The 16,860-nt window shown below is 34.4% G+C and overlaps 1 protein-coding gene and 1 long non-coding RNA gene across 8 annotated transcripts in view; both read right to left on the minus strand.

Annotated features, from left to right (window-relative positions):
- LOC145792953 (uncharacterized) overlaps window positions 1–16,860 on the minus strand; it is a 288,938-nt gene that overhangs the window by 264,327 nt on the left and 7,751 nt on the right. The window lies entirely within an intron of this gene.
- Window positions 10,306–14,395, minus strand: LOC114293743 (uncharacterized). 7 transcript variants are annotated; one of them, XM_082875044.1, is made up of 11 exons: window positions 13,087–13,427; window positions 12,840–12,914; window positions 12,627–12,740; window positions 12,434–12,538; window positions 12,306–12,374; window positions 11,692–11,738; window positions 11,534–11,579; window positions 11,148–11,204; window positions 11,016–11,065; window positions 10,848–10,929; window positions 10,306–10,652 (listed from the first exon to the last, which is right to left on the minus strand). In XM_082875044.1, the coding sequence occupies exons 1-10, from the start codon at window positions 13,318–13,320 to the stop codon at window positions 10,923–10,925; spliced, it is 804 nt and encodes a 267-aa protein (XP_082731170.1). In that variant the 5' UTR covers window positions 13,321–13,427; the 3' UTR covers window positions 10,306–10,652; window positions 10,848–10,922. The 7 variants fall into 7 exon arrangements, with proteins under 7 accessions (XP_082731170.1, XP_082731171.1, XP_082731168.1 ...); XM_082875048.1 differs by lacking the exon at window positions 10,306–10,652 and adding an exon at window positions 11,283–11,363 and having other exon boundaries at window positions 10,861–10,929; window positions 11,148–11,165; XM_082875045.1 differs by lacking the exons at window positions 11,016–11,065; window positions 11,148–11,204 and adding an exon at window positions 14,354–14,395 and having other exon boundaries at window positions 13,087–13,243.

Consider the following 16,860-nt stretch of genomic DNA (forward strand, 5'->3'; position numbering starts at 1 on the left):
CCATGGCTTGGATCATTCGACAGAGTTAGAACCTTTGCAAACCGATCCAAGCAATTCCCAACAACAATATCTATAGTCTCACAAAAAATTGGATAACGCCCCTCACTATAGGCCAACTGCGGTCAAAGATCAAGTTCTTGACATGAAATATGCTGATCTAGTGGGACTCACTGGATCGGCATTTTTTTTTAAAAGATGACTTAAAAAAACTTATGAATCTGGATGCCTTTGATGTTGAATATTCATATTAAGTTTAGGACATTGTGAATCTCAAGGTTTTCAGTGTTTTAATATTCAATGTTGAATCTCAAGATCTTCATCTCAAGGTATTCTTTTCTCACTTACAAGTAAAATTCATGTTAATTTTTTTTTAATTCTTAATCTATATTTTAATAGTCGCTTAAATTTTTAATTGATAAGAATTGTAGTTATCAAATTGACTTAATTAATTTTTATCTGATACATTCCTAAGTTAATGTTAAAAAAATGTTAGTTTGTTTGGAGCAAACCTTTTTCTTTTTCTTTTTATAACATTTCTTATGATTTTTTAGAGTGATTAAAGTGAATTTTTTAATAAAAAATAAGTTTATCAAATGATTTTAAATTTTTTTTATTAAAATGATTTATAATTATTTTTATTTAACGAAGAAGTCAACTTTGAACCACATGAAGAGAGAATTTGTCTCAGAAAATGTGTTGAAGATGCTCTACAACCACTTAGAACTTGCTTGGACTCTTCCCCATTGATTTAAAAAAATGAACCACTGGGCTGATTATGTGCTTGGTTTCTGCTAGTAGAGGTTGTATTCTCATGGATGGGTGAGATAGAGAGGTAACAAGATATCAGTCAAGATTAGGCCCCAAAACTGTATTAACTCAAAAAGTCTTCTCATACAGTAAAGAGCTTCAGCTGAAATCTAACAAAGCAACTAATGTAGTTCCCAGGGTTTTTGTATAATCTAGAGGTATATATGTTTCTACAATATCTTATCATTTTTTCCTATATCAAGTTATCATCTTATTTGTTATAATTATATTGGTGGAATGAATCTCATCACTTTGTCTATTATCAATGCAATAATAATATATCACGTGTTTGGATCTTCACATCATTTCTTCTCAGAGTTGCACATAAATTTGCTGATATGTTTCTCTACAAACACATTTCTCATCACTTTTCGCTATTTGATGTTGGATTAATCATCTTATTTGTCATATTTGAATGAGCCTCATCATTTATATTTGTTATCAATATAATAATAATACATTACATAATAAACCCAATATGATATATAAATATGATGATTGTAACGTTACTCATTTGAAAATTTTAACAATGACAACAATATTTTCATGATCAGGTTTTCTCTATCTCTCTCTCACACATGTTGAATAGCTTTTCCTAAATCCACAAGGCAAATCACACAAACAACAAGCTTCTACTTAACCATATCTATCTATATATATATTTTTTTTAGGTGGGGGGGTAAATTACACTAACCTCCTTGAAGTTTGTGACAATAGCAGACAACTCCCCTCAGGTTTCAAAAATGACACTCATATCCCCTATGGTTTAGTTGTTAGTAACAAACTCCTCCCTCGGTAAACTTTCAATCAATGACAATGACAGAAATAGCAGACATTGTAGGCCTGTTTGATAACGTTTACGTTTTCAGTTTATGTTTACAAAAAATTTATAAACTGGTCTTTGTTATTTTTAGAAAAACATAAACTACAAACATGTTTGGTTTAGACAAAATGTTTTAAAAAATTTTAAAATATAAAAAAGAGTGAGAAATGGCAAGTGGTGGCGGGTGGTGGATGGAGACGAGTAATGGCGGCGGAAGACGGTGGTGGAAAATAATGGCGGGTGGTGGTGGTGGTGGTGGTGGATGGGTGGGTGGTGGGTGGTAGCGAGTGGGTGGTGGTGGTGGCGGCGGCGGCGGCGGCGGGTGGTGGGTGGTGATGGCAGGTGGGTGGCAAATGGCGGGTGTTGGTGGTAGGTGACGATAGCGGGTGGTGGGTGGTAGCGAATGGGTGGTGGTGGTGGCGAGTGGTGGGTGGTGGTGACAGGTGGGTGGCGGATGGCGGATGGCGGATGGTGGTGGGTAGTGGCAGGTAGGTGGCGGGTGGGTGGGTGACGGTAGCGAGTGGTGGTGGCAGGTGGGTGGCGGGTAGGTGGTGGGTGATGGTGGTGGGTGGTGGTGGCGGGTGGGTGGCAAGTGGCTGGTGGCTGGTGGTGGCGGGTGGCTGGTGGCAGGTGGCTGGTGGCTGGTGGCTGGTGGTGGTGGTGGCGGGTGGTAGTGGCGGGCGGTGGATGGTAGGGGGTGGGTGGCAGGTGGGTAGTGGGTGGTGGTGGTGGTGGTAGTGGTGGCAAGGGGTGGGTGGTGGTGGGGAGTAGGTAGCAGGTGGGTGGTGGGTGGTGGTGGCGAGTGGGTAGCAGGTGGGTGGTAGGTGGCAAGTGGGTGGTGGTGGCGGGTGGTGGGTGGTGGTGGAAAGTGAGTGGTGAGTGGTAGTGGCAGGTGGTGGTGGGGGGGGTGGGTGGTGGTGGCGGAAGACGGTGGTGGAAAATGGTGACGGGTGGTGACTAGTGTTGGGTGGTAAAAAAAAAAAAACTCAAAACGTAAACTCATTTTTTGAGTACTCATTTTTTGGCCAAATTTTATAAACTAAAACAATTGATTTATAAATAAAAAATTTACCAAACAAGTCTTTATTTGAGTTTTTAAAATTTTTGTAAATATAAACTGAAAATTGAAAACGTAAGTGTTATCAAACGGCACCTGTTTGTCTATGTTTTGAGAATACCAATTTTACCCTGATTAAATGAGTTAATGAGTAAATAATTTTATAAAATAAAAAATACTTATACAATGAAGCAACCCAACCCACAACAATACATACACTCAACTCTGTGAACAAGTTCTGCACAGCATAAAGAATAGAAGGAAAAAGAAACCCACAGTTTTAGTTTTATGTGTGCATCAAAATGTTATCAAACAAACCCACAGTAATGAACATGTAATTCAAAGAGATTGGTTTACGAAACAAATGATCCAAAGCAGTCCAAGAACAATTGTTTGATTTTGTTTTTCAAATTTTGTTTTGTGAACATTGAAAAAAAAATAAAAACTAATTTTGTGAAAAAAATCATTTTCCATAGGATTTTCCCCTGTAACTCAATTGCCCACAACATAATTTGTCCATAAATAATCACCAGCACCCCCAATTCTTTCCCTGTGCGCACCAACCACCCAGTTTTCATGTAAAAATAAAGTTTTACAAAGTTCTGTTATAAAATTAATAAATGAGTAAAATTGAATGCCGAACAAAATGCGCCCAATCACTCAATCCTCACTACCTTCCCTAGAAGGGAAGGTATCGAAAAGAAGAGCAAATAATTACGAATAAATCTGAACTAGAGATACTCTTTCTAAGAATGCTTGTTTGGTTCCTATTTTCCGGATTCACTTTTCAGAAAATTAAAATTTTTTATTTTCTGTATTTGTTTGTTTTCACTAAATTTTTTTAATATTCTAAGCAATTTTTAAAATTTTTAGATACACCTAACATAAATACACTTAAAAAATATAATATTTGTGAAAAAAAATCTTTAGAAAAATCACTAAATACTAAAAATACAAAAAAAAAAAAAAAAAAAAAACGAGAATTCAGTACATTTTTAATATTCTTGTGTATTTATTGATTTTTAAAAATATTTTTTAAAAAATATTTTACTTTTTAGATGCATCTAAGTAAGGTGAATCTAAAAAAGTAAAAAAATTGCTTAAAATTTTAAAAATATTCACCAAAAACAAAAAAAAAATGAAAAACAAAAAAATCAATTTTCAGAAAATTAAATTCAGAAAATTGAAACCAAACATACAATTTTGAGAACATTCTCAATTTTCATTAATCAAATATATTGATCAAATTCAACTTCTCTTCCCCTAAGGTTTATATCTTTATTTATACTAAAATAAGTCTTGCTAGTCAAGAAAATCTAAAAAGGAAAATATATATTCTTGCAACTCAAGAATATTTAAAAAGAAAAATATAAATTCTTGTCAAACAAAGAAATAAACTAAATAGGCAACCTAAAAAAATATAAAATTAAATATTTTAACGTTAAATAATAATTATAATTAAACACTAAAATATTAAAATAAATATATCATTTATAAATTATGATCTGCATCACTTTTCATGAAACAGCCATCTAACAACAACTCCTTTTATCTCTATAAATTTTTCTATAAAACTCTCACTTTCTCTTTCTACTATGTATATGTGTGTATATATATATTCTAAGTGCAAAAAGTACATATATGTATATATAGATCAAGTAATGGCAGGCAAAAACAAAGGTGTTCAACTGAATGTAAACCCATCATTATTGCAATCAATAACAAACTTGAGATGCACTACAAGAAAATGTACTTTTGGCGACTAAAGTTTTAGTCACTAAAAGTAAGGTTTTTAGTCGCTGAAGCCTTTTCCCGACTAAATATTTTGGTCACCAGATTTGTCGTGGGAAAACGGTCGGGGAAGGTTTTGGCGACTAAAAAAAATTCAGTCGCCAAAAGTCCTATAATGACTACTAATGTTTTAGTAGGGAAAAGTATGAGGTATTGGCGACTAAATATTTTTTAGTAGCCAAAAGTCATAAATTGGTGACTAAATATTTAGTCGCCAAAAGTTTTCAAAAAAAATTAATTTTCATTTTCAACGACTAAAAATTTTAGTCGCCCAAAGTATCATTTATTATTAGCTACTAAATATTTAGTCGCCAAAAAAAATTATTTTTCATTTTTTTTTTTAGCTACTAAACTATTTAGTCACCTAAAGTCTCATATATTTTTTACTTCTAAATTTTTAATCACCAAAAAATCTTTGGTTTGTTTTTGGCTACTAAATTTTTAGTAGCCAACAAGTTTTTTTTTTTTTTGCTACTAAACATTTAGTCACCAAAAACTTTATTTAGTGTTTTTTTTTTATTATTATTATTAATTTCTGCACAACTTGTATTTATTTCGTGCAACCTGCACCTTATATATAAACAAAACAATACATATGTCTATTTCTATTTCACTTTTAACCATCCAAAAATTTGGTCTTGTAACTTCAAATTCTATACAAACCAAATATAATCCAACCCAAAATAATAATTCCATACAAACAGATAATCATACAAAAATGACGTCTTCCGTATATGAAAAAGAAATATCCACTAGTAATCTATACCACCAGAAAATAACTTCACCTCTGTTGGATCAACAACTATTGCAGTAATTGGCAGTGGAAAAGCTCGAGTTTGTAAAAGTCTTCCAGTAACAAGGTCCCATACCTACAATACGAAAATAAATCATTTCGAGAAACAAAAATACTCAAGCTAGGAAGATATTATTATGAAACATTTAACATAATTAAGTAACCTTGCATGTGCCATCGAGGGAGCTTGATAAAAAAATTGAACTTGAGCCACTTGATGCAGTTAATAGGCCCGTTATAGAGGCTGAAAGCTCCAATGAAAAATTTAGTTTTAAAGCCACAGTCCAACAATCTGTCTCGTCTACCAAACTTCCACCAAACAATGTGATTACAAAGTCAGTTATTTATTTTTCCTGAAAAATAAAACTAAACGAGATTCAAATACAAACATTAAATTGTTGAAGAAACGAAGATTCACTTTTTTTACCCGATCCTAGGCCAAATAATGATCATGCCATCTTCTGAACCAGAAATAAGAAATGAATCATAGCTGGAAAATGTCAAGCAAGTCACTGATTTTTTATGTGCGCACCAAGTCCTGACCAATACAAATTACCATGACACTCAATATTTGAAAATAATGACTACAAATAATATATACAAATTAAGCTAATGGCCCACAAAGACAACTATTCAGTAATTTTTTATATTGTGATCAATTTAATGTAAAGTACTGATGAGATTAAAAAAAAAATGATCTTTGCATGTGGGCCTACAAAAATATCATTAGCACATCATTTTGGATATATTTTCTATTTAAACTGTCTGTTTTTAAAATACCCAAAAAGTATGGGATACTTGTAAACAGGGAATCATCTCAATTCACTCCCAATTAATCCAGACAGACACTAGAATTAGATATTCGACATGCACTGAGAAAATTTGTAAGCATTAACACAATATTCACATAATGAGAAGATGAAGTGACATATTTTCCCTCATTTATCACAAACATTTATATGATCCTAGCATTCCTTGTTTTGTATTGGCATTTGTAACCATGCAATATTACAAGTTGCATTTTCTCCAGATTCTATAAAATGAAGATAGAATAATCCATGTTCACACATGTTGAGTGGTTTTTCAATCAAGTGCATTTGATAATGAATAATCATCTACCACAGAAACCTGAACATGGCTCGTGCATTGTGTATCCTCCATATCTAGCTTCTATTTGTATCTTTTTTGTCTCTTGCTGTGAACTTTCATTGTTGGGTTGGTTACAATCTCAAGTTCGGTATGTTAGTCCAATTTGTTGCTACTACAGTAATTTATCAACAAAATTCCCAAGGATTTGATAGGGGTTTAAGACTATTAAGTTTTACTGCAAACAAATAAATTTCATTTAATGGCCTCTAATATTTAATTCTTTGACTTCAAATATTGCAGAACAAATTCAATAAGGCCATAAATACATACAACATGATTTTTAAAAATAAACTTAAATAAAATAAAAAACTAACACAACCTTATCATCGAACTTTTTGCCATGTCCAATTAATGAGTCGTCATCAAGAAATACAAATTGTCCAAACACATGCAGTCAAATGGAATGCTGAACAGTTACAAGATTTTATTGGCTATTCAAAATTATCAAAACAATAAAAAGAAATACTTTAGTAAACATAGTGGTTACAAATGAACCTATCTTTCAACTCTTACTAATATAAACTGTAGTGTAACCCATTTCTCCTCACGAAAATCTAAAAAACACAGTTGAAAAATCTAAAAGGCACAGCAAGTCCTAGTCCTCCTAGATTCCATAATTAACAAAGCATTCATATATGATATGATATGATTTGGGCGTATTCGTCTCTAAATCCCAACCTACGGGTCCGAATAACATTCCGTCAGTTGTCACAAGTCCTATTTGGCATGGGGAAGGTGTTCGTATCGGCCACACGGCGGTTCAAGGGTTGTTTTGAATTTTCGCCCCCGAAAGGCCGTTTTTTGACTAAGTTTTGGCGTATTCGTCTCTATATCCCAACCTACGGGTCCGAATAACATTCCGTCAGTTGTCACAAGTCATATTTGGCATGGGGAAGCTGTTCGTGTCGGCCACATGGCGGTTCGGGGGCTGTTTTGAATTTTCGCCCCTAAAACGCCCTTTTTCGACTAAGTTTTGGGCTATGTTACATGGACTCTTCAAATTAAATCAAATACCCGTGTCGGACACCCGACACTCGGACAAGGGTATGGGATATGTGTCGGATACTTTTCAACGGATACTTCATATATAATTGTATATAACACTATTATTATATGTATATATTGTTATATAATTGCTATAAATGTCATTTTGACACTATAAGTTAAATATAATACCATTTTATCTCACATATTAGATTAAAAATATAAAAATATGACATTTTTTTGCCGAGTCCTCGTATCCTTAAATTTATGATTTGATGAGTCCGACCTCTAGATACATACCCGCACCCGACACCCGTACCCGAGTCCATGTAACATAGGTTTTGGGCGTATTCGGCTCTAAATCCCAACTTACAGATCCGAATAACATTCCTTCAGTTGTTACAAGTCATATTTGGCATGGGGAAGCTGTTCGTGTCGGCCACACGGCAGTTGTCACAAGTTCTATTTGCATGGGGAAGCTGTTTGTGTCGGCCACACGGCGGTTCGGGGGCTGTTTTGAATTTTTGCTCCCAAAACGCCCTTTTTCGACTAAGTTTTGGGCGTGTTCGGCTCTAAACCCCAACCTATGGGTCCGAATAACATTTCGTCAGTTGTCACATGTCCTATTTGGTATGGGGAAGCTGCCCGTGTCGGCCACATGGCGGTTCGGGGGCTGTTTTGAATTTTCGCCCCCGAAACGCCCTTTTTCGATTAAGTTGTGGGCGTATTCAGCTCTAAATCCCAACCTACGGGTCTGAATAACATTCCGTCAGTTGTCACAAGTCATATTTGGCATGGGGGCTGGTTGTGACGTTTTCGGCTCTAACCCCCTTAACGCCTTTTTTCGGTTAAGTTTAATGCTCCTTAGGGATGATCCAAGTTCCATCACATTTTTCCAAACATTTCCAATCTCTACTCAATTTTAAATCCAAACCCAACTTTAGCAGCATAATTTTAAAAATATCACTAATAGATATACTTTTAGGGAAAAAATATTTCATACAAAAAGATTTACCTTTTCAAACGAAAATTTTGATTTCAAACGGATAGTGATTTAATATTAAATTTTCAATTTGATCACTAACAATACAATAATGACAAAAATATGTCATTTTCGTCCTTAATGTTTTTTCCCCTCCTCTAAAACCTTAATTTATTGTAGTGTTGGTTGTGAGGTGAATTAAGAATTGGCATTTACACGACAAAAATATGAGAGTAATACTACACAACAGTCACATCACATGAAATTTAATTAAGAATTGGCATTTACACAACAGTCACATCACATGAAATTTAATTAGTAACAAGAGATTCCAACTGCACAAGCTGGGGGGAAAAATTGTGCAATGCTCTTATAGTTTGGCCCATGGAAAGGAATAATATAATATGACAATAAAGAAAAAGAAAGAAGAAAGAAAAATAACATACTAACCTGAACATCACTCCATTCAACACAACGGAGAAACTTTGTGAGAGCCCTCTTCTCTGACATCAATGAAAAACGAAATTTCCACAAGAGCTGCCTTTCATCACCACTTAAAATCCTTGTTGGGGGGTATTTTAATATTCTCTGTATTGACATGATAGACAAGGAAGAGATATCTTAACATAACCTTTGCTAACATAAATTTATTAGTTCAGATTTAAATTATGAGGCAAAGGACGGGAGGAAGAGGAAGAGAGAAGAGAGAAGATTTAGGTACAACTTGAGAAGTTGAGCCATGTTTTTGGTGAGGAAATTCTGCAAAATAATGCCTCAAGCCTGTAATTTTTGACACGTGACAAGTATGCATGGTAGTATCCTTTTTTCTAATAGATAGTTTCTGATACGGAGGATTCATGACATGGTGTCTGAAAATCTCCACAATGACATATATATCATCATTATTTAATTATAGTTTTTTGGCAGCAAACATCTACTTTTGCATGAAAACAGTATGATTTTAACCACAGGAATTAAAATCACACATTTTACATTCCTTACAAACCCCATCCCAAAACATTTGATTTTTCAAATAACATGTCTTACAAACTTGATAACTGTTGGGTTCAACTCTCAAGTGCTTTCACATCAGTCATTCAGTAGCTAAAGAAAATAAAAGATTTAGTTTCACACTTCTAATTTTATCCAATAAAGCTAAAGAAAAGATTTGTTTTTTAGTTTCTGATGACTGGATTTTGGACTTACTTCCTTTCACTGGAGCTTGGTTTAAGATCCCTGTCAATGATACCACGGGTAAAACTCCTAGCAAGCTTTAGTTGCTTATGCTCAGAAGGATTTATCTTGCCCACCTCCAGGTCCCACACAGTAACCAATTCATTGCTTGTAGTTATCACTGCTGGAAATTAGGCTTTTAGCGGCGTTTAAAAAACGCCGCTATAGGTACCAAAAACGTCATCAATTCTTTTTGTGACGTTTAATACCAAACGCCGATGACGCGGCCGTCGCTATAACTTTATGGCGTTTGGAAAACGTCGCTGTATTAGTATAGGCGGCGTTTTTAAAAACGCCGCCAAATGCCCTGCCCTAACAATACTGTGACGTCAGTATGATTTTAGCGACGTTTTTAAAACACCTTCATAGGTTTTTTTAATTTTAAAAATTCCAACCGTTATAGTGGCATTTGAAAAACGCCGTCTTATCTTTCTTTTCTTTTTTTGGTTTTGAAATTGTGCTAATTTTATGTAATTGAACTAAAAGAACACCAATAATAAAACTAAATAACACTAATATGAAATAATAACTCCCATTCAAATAACAAATATAGTATTAATTCACTTTCCCATTCAATTTAATATAGCATTAATTTTTCCACAAAATAATATATCCAAAAATTGAATTCACAATTCTCAATCAAAAAATTACTACCTTATATACAAAGCCACAAAAGTTAAATCCAATTGAAACATAAAAGCAATAAGTACCTTAAAAATGTCTTGGCTTCGAATTTTGGAAGATACATTACAGGGATTTAAAATTATTAGAGAAACTTACTAGAAAAGGCTTATGCCGATGACTATGAATGGCAATATATTAGCTAGAACAACCACAACTAGCTGAGTCCTAATTAATGAATTAGGAATCATTTAGATTATCTAAGGCAATGGCAAATCATTCGTATGCTTATATTAATGTTTCTCCTACGTAAAACATTTTCGGAAAGTGTTAAAAAAAGAATAAAGAACAGGAAATAAACTCGGCCGAAGTTCTGGGTTTTCTCCGCAGCATGCTTTTGATGAGGGCCTGACTGGAAAACAAAAATAGAGCAAGGATTAGATTAAGACACTAATTAAAGGCCACAATATACAAATAAGAACACAATTCCTCACGCGGAAAAATCTAAATTTTCATAGGCATCAAAAATATGCCAAGTTGCAACTTGCATTCATGATTGCATTATAACTTATATATGTATTTATGTGACATTTGTGTATACACTTACCCAAGGACCAAATGTCTGACTTAGAGCCATAAGGTATGTCAGCAAGAAGCTCAGGGCACATATAACTTGGAGTTCCTACAACCTGAGTTACGAAAAAGAAATCTTGAACAATAAAACTAATGCAAATGTTGAAACTTGAAAAATGAACCAGTTAACCACAAGACTTACAGAGGATGCAAGATCATCTGATGGCAACATCTTAGCAAGTCCAAAATCACCTGCAACAGGATTAATCAATGGTGATTCAGCAAAATACTGACACCTCTCAAGACTATTAAAGAAAGAAAACATATCACTTACCAAGACGTATGTCTTGGTCTTTTGCCAAGAATATATTTGAACACCGCAAGAACAAGACTGTCAGTAACATGCAATTTCAGAAATTTCAGAAGGATAATTCATAAATCCTCTAGTATACAGATAGATGCAACTTACCTTAACATCTCGATGAAGAATATGATTCACATGTAAGTAGTCAAGAGCCATAAGCAATTGAACAAGCTATTTACACAGCTTCTATAAACAATTTAACATCAATGTATCAGTGAACAAAGAAATTGTGAGCTGATACAAATTGAAAACTGCAGAGGTGGGAGGTAGAATGCAGTACAATCTAGATTGCGACAACAGAAAAGAAAACGAAACAATATAAATGTGATGCTAAGATACTAGAAATATAAAACAACCTCATCGGAAAAAAGAACACCATTTGCTTTCTTTATAGCTTCTGCCCTGTAAAAGACAAAGTAGCAAAAAAGATGACGTCATAGATTGCATGTAAAGTTTCAGCCCAAGTAAATGGATTAAGCCAAGTATTGCAGTTTTAGCCAGAAAAGTCACTCACATGTCTCCTCCTTCACAATAACCAATAATGATGCATACATAGCAGCCCTGAGAGCCAAGACAATGAAATTGTGAATTGTAACATCCAAAAAATGACAGACCATATGCAACTATTCTGAAGTGAATAGAAAAATTATTAAGAGAGCACAACTAGCTTAATTAGCTTAAGAGAGCACAACTATTCTGAAGTGAATAGAAAAATAAATAAAAGAGGAAAGTCACTGTAACAGTTTTAATTCATGACATTGCTTAATTAGCTTCTCAAAACTTTCATAATCTAGGTGAGCAGAGGAAAACACATGTTGGATTTAGAGAACTACACAAAATAATATATATATATATATATATGTATAGAAAGAGAGAGAGAGAGAGAGAGAGAAGTATCCATAAATGATGGCATTTAATGAGTAAAGTTTCATAATGTTAAGACCAATGATCAACTGGGTTAAACAATGAAGCATATGAAAGCAATATCAGCATGACAGGAAGGAAGGAACAAAAACAAATAGAATAGACATTCAGGTAGCCTATTAGACCATCAGAAAACAAAGGATGAAAGAAAATACCAATGTCAATTGAACAACATCAATAATACGAGATATAACATCTACTAACCTTCTCTACCCAAGAATCTTTATACTCCACGCCTTCGTTAATTTTGTAAACTAACCCTACTCCAACATCCTAAAACAAATATAAGAATAAAATAAACAAATAAACAGCAGTAAAGGACTTAGACTCACCCTGCTCCAACGTCCTAACCCTTGTTGTTTGGCTTGCTCTTCAAGGCGTAGCAGTTCCGCTAAGAAAGGACTAGCTTCTCCTTTCTGTTGACCCTGCTCCCTAACCTGCAAGCATCAGATTTAGCTAATGCCCATACATACAGAACAAATCCAACGTTGGAAATGTATGCACCAAAGAAAAAAGTGATATAACCTTTGCCCAGCCTCCAGCAACAACCATCAATGAGACATTCTTATCGCCGAGGAAAACTGAGCCGAATTCTCGCCCTATGGCTGGTACAGTATAATCCACTCTGAAAGTGACATCCTATTCAAAAAGATAAATTGGGTAAGATGCGATAATTCCAACTCGTTCATTAGAAAACTGATATGTTGCAATCATAGCTAAAGGCATTTAAATGAGCACCTTTCCTATACAAAGCTTCCTTAAATACTCTCTGCTCTCCCAGGCAAATGACTCGTCAATACCGCCTCTACGAGCCTAGAATGTAAATGGGGGGGAGGGATGAATAATAAAGAAATAAAAATTTGATAAAGAAAATGTACAAAATATGAAACATGTAATGCTAGTTAAATAGACTAACCAATCTAGGGGCAATAAGGGATGACAGAGTAATTTCGTGATGCGTTCATCACTCAAACTGCGAGCCTACCTCGGTCGTCAGGAGTATCGATATTCGACACGTGTTATGATCTGAATGGGTTTGTGTCGGTTCGGGTACCAACCGTATCGTTTTACTTCTCAGGAGGACCCATCTTGACGCTGCCAGCACGGAACTTCTTGATACCAGTGAATGAAATGGGAACATTCTGTTTTGCATTTGCAGCATCAGCATCAGGACTATCCATAATAGGCAATATACAGCAAGAGGGAATCCAGATTTCATTTGATGGGGCAAATGGTTTTGTGGGATTTGGACCCAACATCTGCTAGCTACATTTTTTCTACTTAATTTTGCTACCCATCACTTCACAGTTAATAATACTCTCTCATCTTTTTTTTTCTCTCTCTCTCTCTCTCGCTCTCGCTCTATTTATATCTATATCTATATCTATATCTATATATATTATATTTGTTTTGTATTAATATAGTAGTAGTGTATTGTATTGTATTGTATTGTATTGAGTTTTACTATTGATTGTGTTTAAGGAAAGGTCATCCAGGTACTGTCCTGTCCCAGTTGATGATTAGGTCAAAGTTGTATTTTGTGTCCTCCTTTGAAAGAGGAAGGGTATGTAATAACAATATATTATATTAAACCAACTTTCTATGATGAGTTTTGGTGTTACAGAGAGAGAGAGAGACACAGACAGACAGACAGAGCGAGCATTAGAATTAATTGGAGTCTAGGTTTTAATATAACAAAGCAGGCAAGTATAATAATAACAAATAAATAAACATTCACAAAGGGAAAGCAAAGCAGAATATAGTCAAAAGAATCCAGCAAAAAAAAAAGTGATTTACTTGGGAGGGGTTGTTAGAGAGCAGCATCCTCTCTCTATTTTTAACATGAGAGAGCATCCAAGACAACCTTTCTCCCCCCCAAGACTGTAAAAATCAACAACGCCCCATATTCATAAAATATCTAAACAAGTGTACATACTTAAAATGTGTAAATCAGATTTATTTTTATTATAATTCACACTATAGTAAGTTTAAATTTTACTATACATTCAAATTTTGTTTTTGTGTTTTTTTTCCCCTCTTCTAAATACATTAGCATTTCTAAGTACAAATAGTTCAAGTCTTTAACCACGTGTGGCGATAACAATGGCACAACAATGCATAATGAATAAGGTCTTCAAGTACATGCAATCTGCAAACATCGCGAATCAGCTTAATGCAGAATCTATACGAGCTAAAATTGAATAGATAAACACATGCATACACATATACACATACAGATCTGAGAAAAACACCTGATTGATCAGAGAAAAAAGCAGTATGTTCTGGATCGATCGGAACCAGAAATCGGAGAAAACCAAATCGATCGATCGATCGATCAAACTTGTATCAAATTATTGAAACTGAACACAAACGAAGAACAGTTTATGATTAGAATTGCACGAACAATCACAATTGATATGATGATTTATATATAGATATATATATATATATATATAAGAGAGAGAGAGAGAGAGAGAGAGAGAGATGAGTACCGAAGAGATTGTGTCCGAGAAGGAGTCGGACAGCGGATCAGAGCGAAACACAAATCTGAAAATACTTGCAAAATCTATTTATAGAAGGACAAGGAACGTTAAGGATGAACATACCCTTCCATTTGTGGAAAATTACCCAAAATGCCATGACATTTCCGTAATCTGAAGTGTGTCTCAAATCCATCGAAATTTACTTTTCTTTGGATTGTGATAAAGACATTTAACTGCCCTGATTTGTGACCAAATTTTACGATTACAGTAATGATACCTCCCATTTTGGACCTTCAATTTTAAACTCCCAATGACATGGTAAATATTCATTAGATAAATACTTTAACGAAACGGTAAATATCCATTAGATAAGTATACTTTAATGAAACTTTGAAGTCACATGACTTATGATATATCACTTGAGATTAATTTAGGATTATGGCTGCTTGAGTTGAGTTGGTCAGTTAGCACCAAAATAAGAGTATTATCAACTTCACTTTTTCATTATTACCACACAACAGGACACATTAATCACACAATGTGAATATTGTAAGTCAATTACACCGAGTATTTACTTATGAATACCTGTGTTCTTAGCTGCAGGTGCTGCTGCCCTGTTATTCATAAACCCCAACATTGTGAGAGCTAAGTCATCAATTGAAAGCTAAATATTGAAAGAACAAAAAGAACTAAACTGACAAATAGAATATGGCATGCAAAGCACGGTAAATTAGTATTGATGCAATGAGATAAGCTATAGAATTGTCTTCTGTTTACTTATACTGATAGTATTGATGGAATGAGATCCAAAGGCATATAACATTCATGGGTACTTGATCTCAACTTTTTCAAACTATTCTACTGTTTTTAAATGCTAGTTCTGAAAGTCGTAATTGTTTTTCATATATGCAGAATTCCACTAAAAGGGCATTTCCTCTGCCTAAGAACGTAAGAACCCTTGTAAATGCATGCTGCCTAGATACCAAGCCTTAAAATCATGAATACCTCTTCAACCAATTTACAAACATCAGGAGAGAGAGAGAGAGAGAGCTATTGGATTCTCATAACATTTAATTACGTAGTCTCCATAAGTCTTAGAACACATTTTGCACTGAAAGAAGAAGATAAATTAATAAATTACACATTTAAAAGCAACTTACAAAATCTTATAACAATGGAAATGAACCATAGATTTGAAGCACATTGCTCGCACCACCTAGCAAGGAAAAACAGAATGCTTTGGCATTAGTAGAAACTGTAATGCTTGTTAACTTTCAACAGTATGTGTGACTACGTTAATTTTGGACTTGCAATAGGTTTTGAATGGATGTTTCATACTTATCATCTTCTCATCCTCACAAGTTTTTCCCTTCCCTTAACCATTATTCAGTCTATAATTCTACTAGTTTCCCTGTGTATGAGCCAACACCTATACAGGCACAGACACTCTAAATGGGTGCTATGTCCTTGTTTGACACATGTTGAGCATGCCATGTGGCGTGTCAATTTTTTTAATTATTAATTTTTTGCTAGACATGTTGGCAACACTTCATGAACATGTTATTGTACATCATCTGTTGTTCCACTTTTATTTTTCTTCATGAAGTGTGCTCAATTCTTTTTTTTTTTTTTCAAATAATAGAACATGTTTGAATGCATGTCCAACACATATCGGGGCATGTCTGAAATGTGTAGGAGGCTTAGAGCATGAGGAGTGTCATTGGCATAGAGCATGTCCAAGTGTCATTCTCAAACATAGACACATACTTTTTTAGAAGTGTATGTGTTTCTTACACTACCTCCGCAATACAATGTGCTTGGACATGTTAAGTAATTAAACTATTAATTTTGAGCACCCTTTGATATTGCATAGATTTTCCTACTTGTCTAAAGAAGGAATCAAATAAACCTCAAATATTGAAAAACTGGAGAACTGCTATAAATGTCAGACGCATATAACCTATGATACAAAAAAGAAAAAAAGAGAATAAAGTCACATTTGATTCACTAACATGGAAGTGAATATTCAAGTACATTTAACCTGGCAAAAAGATGAATAATGCTGATCTTCTAGCCACTTCTCAGCATATCTTGATGGTGGACCAGACACTGAAATCACCTGCAAACCTCCAAGAAGAATAAAGGAAGATGTATGTACCTTAGATGAAAAGTTTGAAAACACTGTTGTTTTTTTAGTCGTTTTCGTTTTCTTATCGTAGATGAAACAAAGATGGACTAGATTAATAAGGAGGCTACAACTTACCAATATGTTCCGG

This window comes from Camellia sinensis, chromosome 6, assembly GCF_055761805.1.
Source record: "Camellia sinensis isolate YWXY chromosome 6, ASM5576180v1, whole genome shotgun sequence".
NCBI lineage: Eukaryota > Viridiplantae > Streptophyta > Magnoliopsida > Ericales > Theaceae > Camellia > Camellia sinensis.

Coding starts and splice junctions, on each gene's coding strand:
- LOC114293743 (XM_082875042.1), bottom strand. CDS start 13,320: ATGAAATCTGGATTCCCTCTTGCTGTATATTGCCTATTATGGATAGTC. Junction 12,741..12,839: donor GGAAGCTTTGTATAGGAAAG/GTGCTCATTTAA, acceptor CTTTTTGAATAG/GATGTCACTTTCAGAGTGGA. Junction 10,653..10,847: donor GTCAGACATTTGGTCCTTGG/GTAAGTGTATAC, acceptor TTTGTTTTCCAG/TCAGGCCCTCATCAAAAGCA.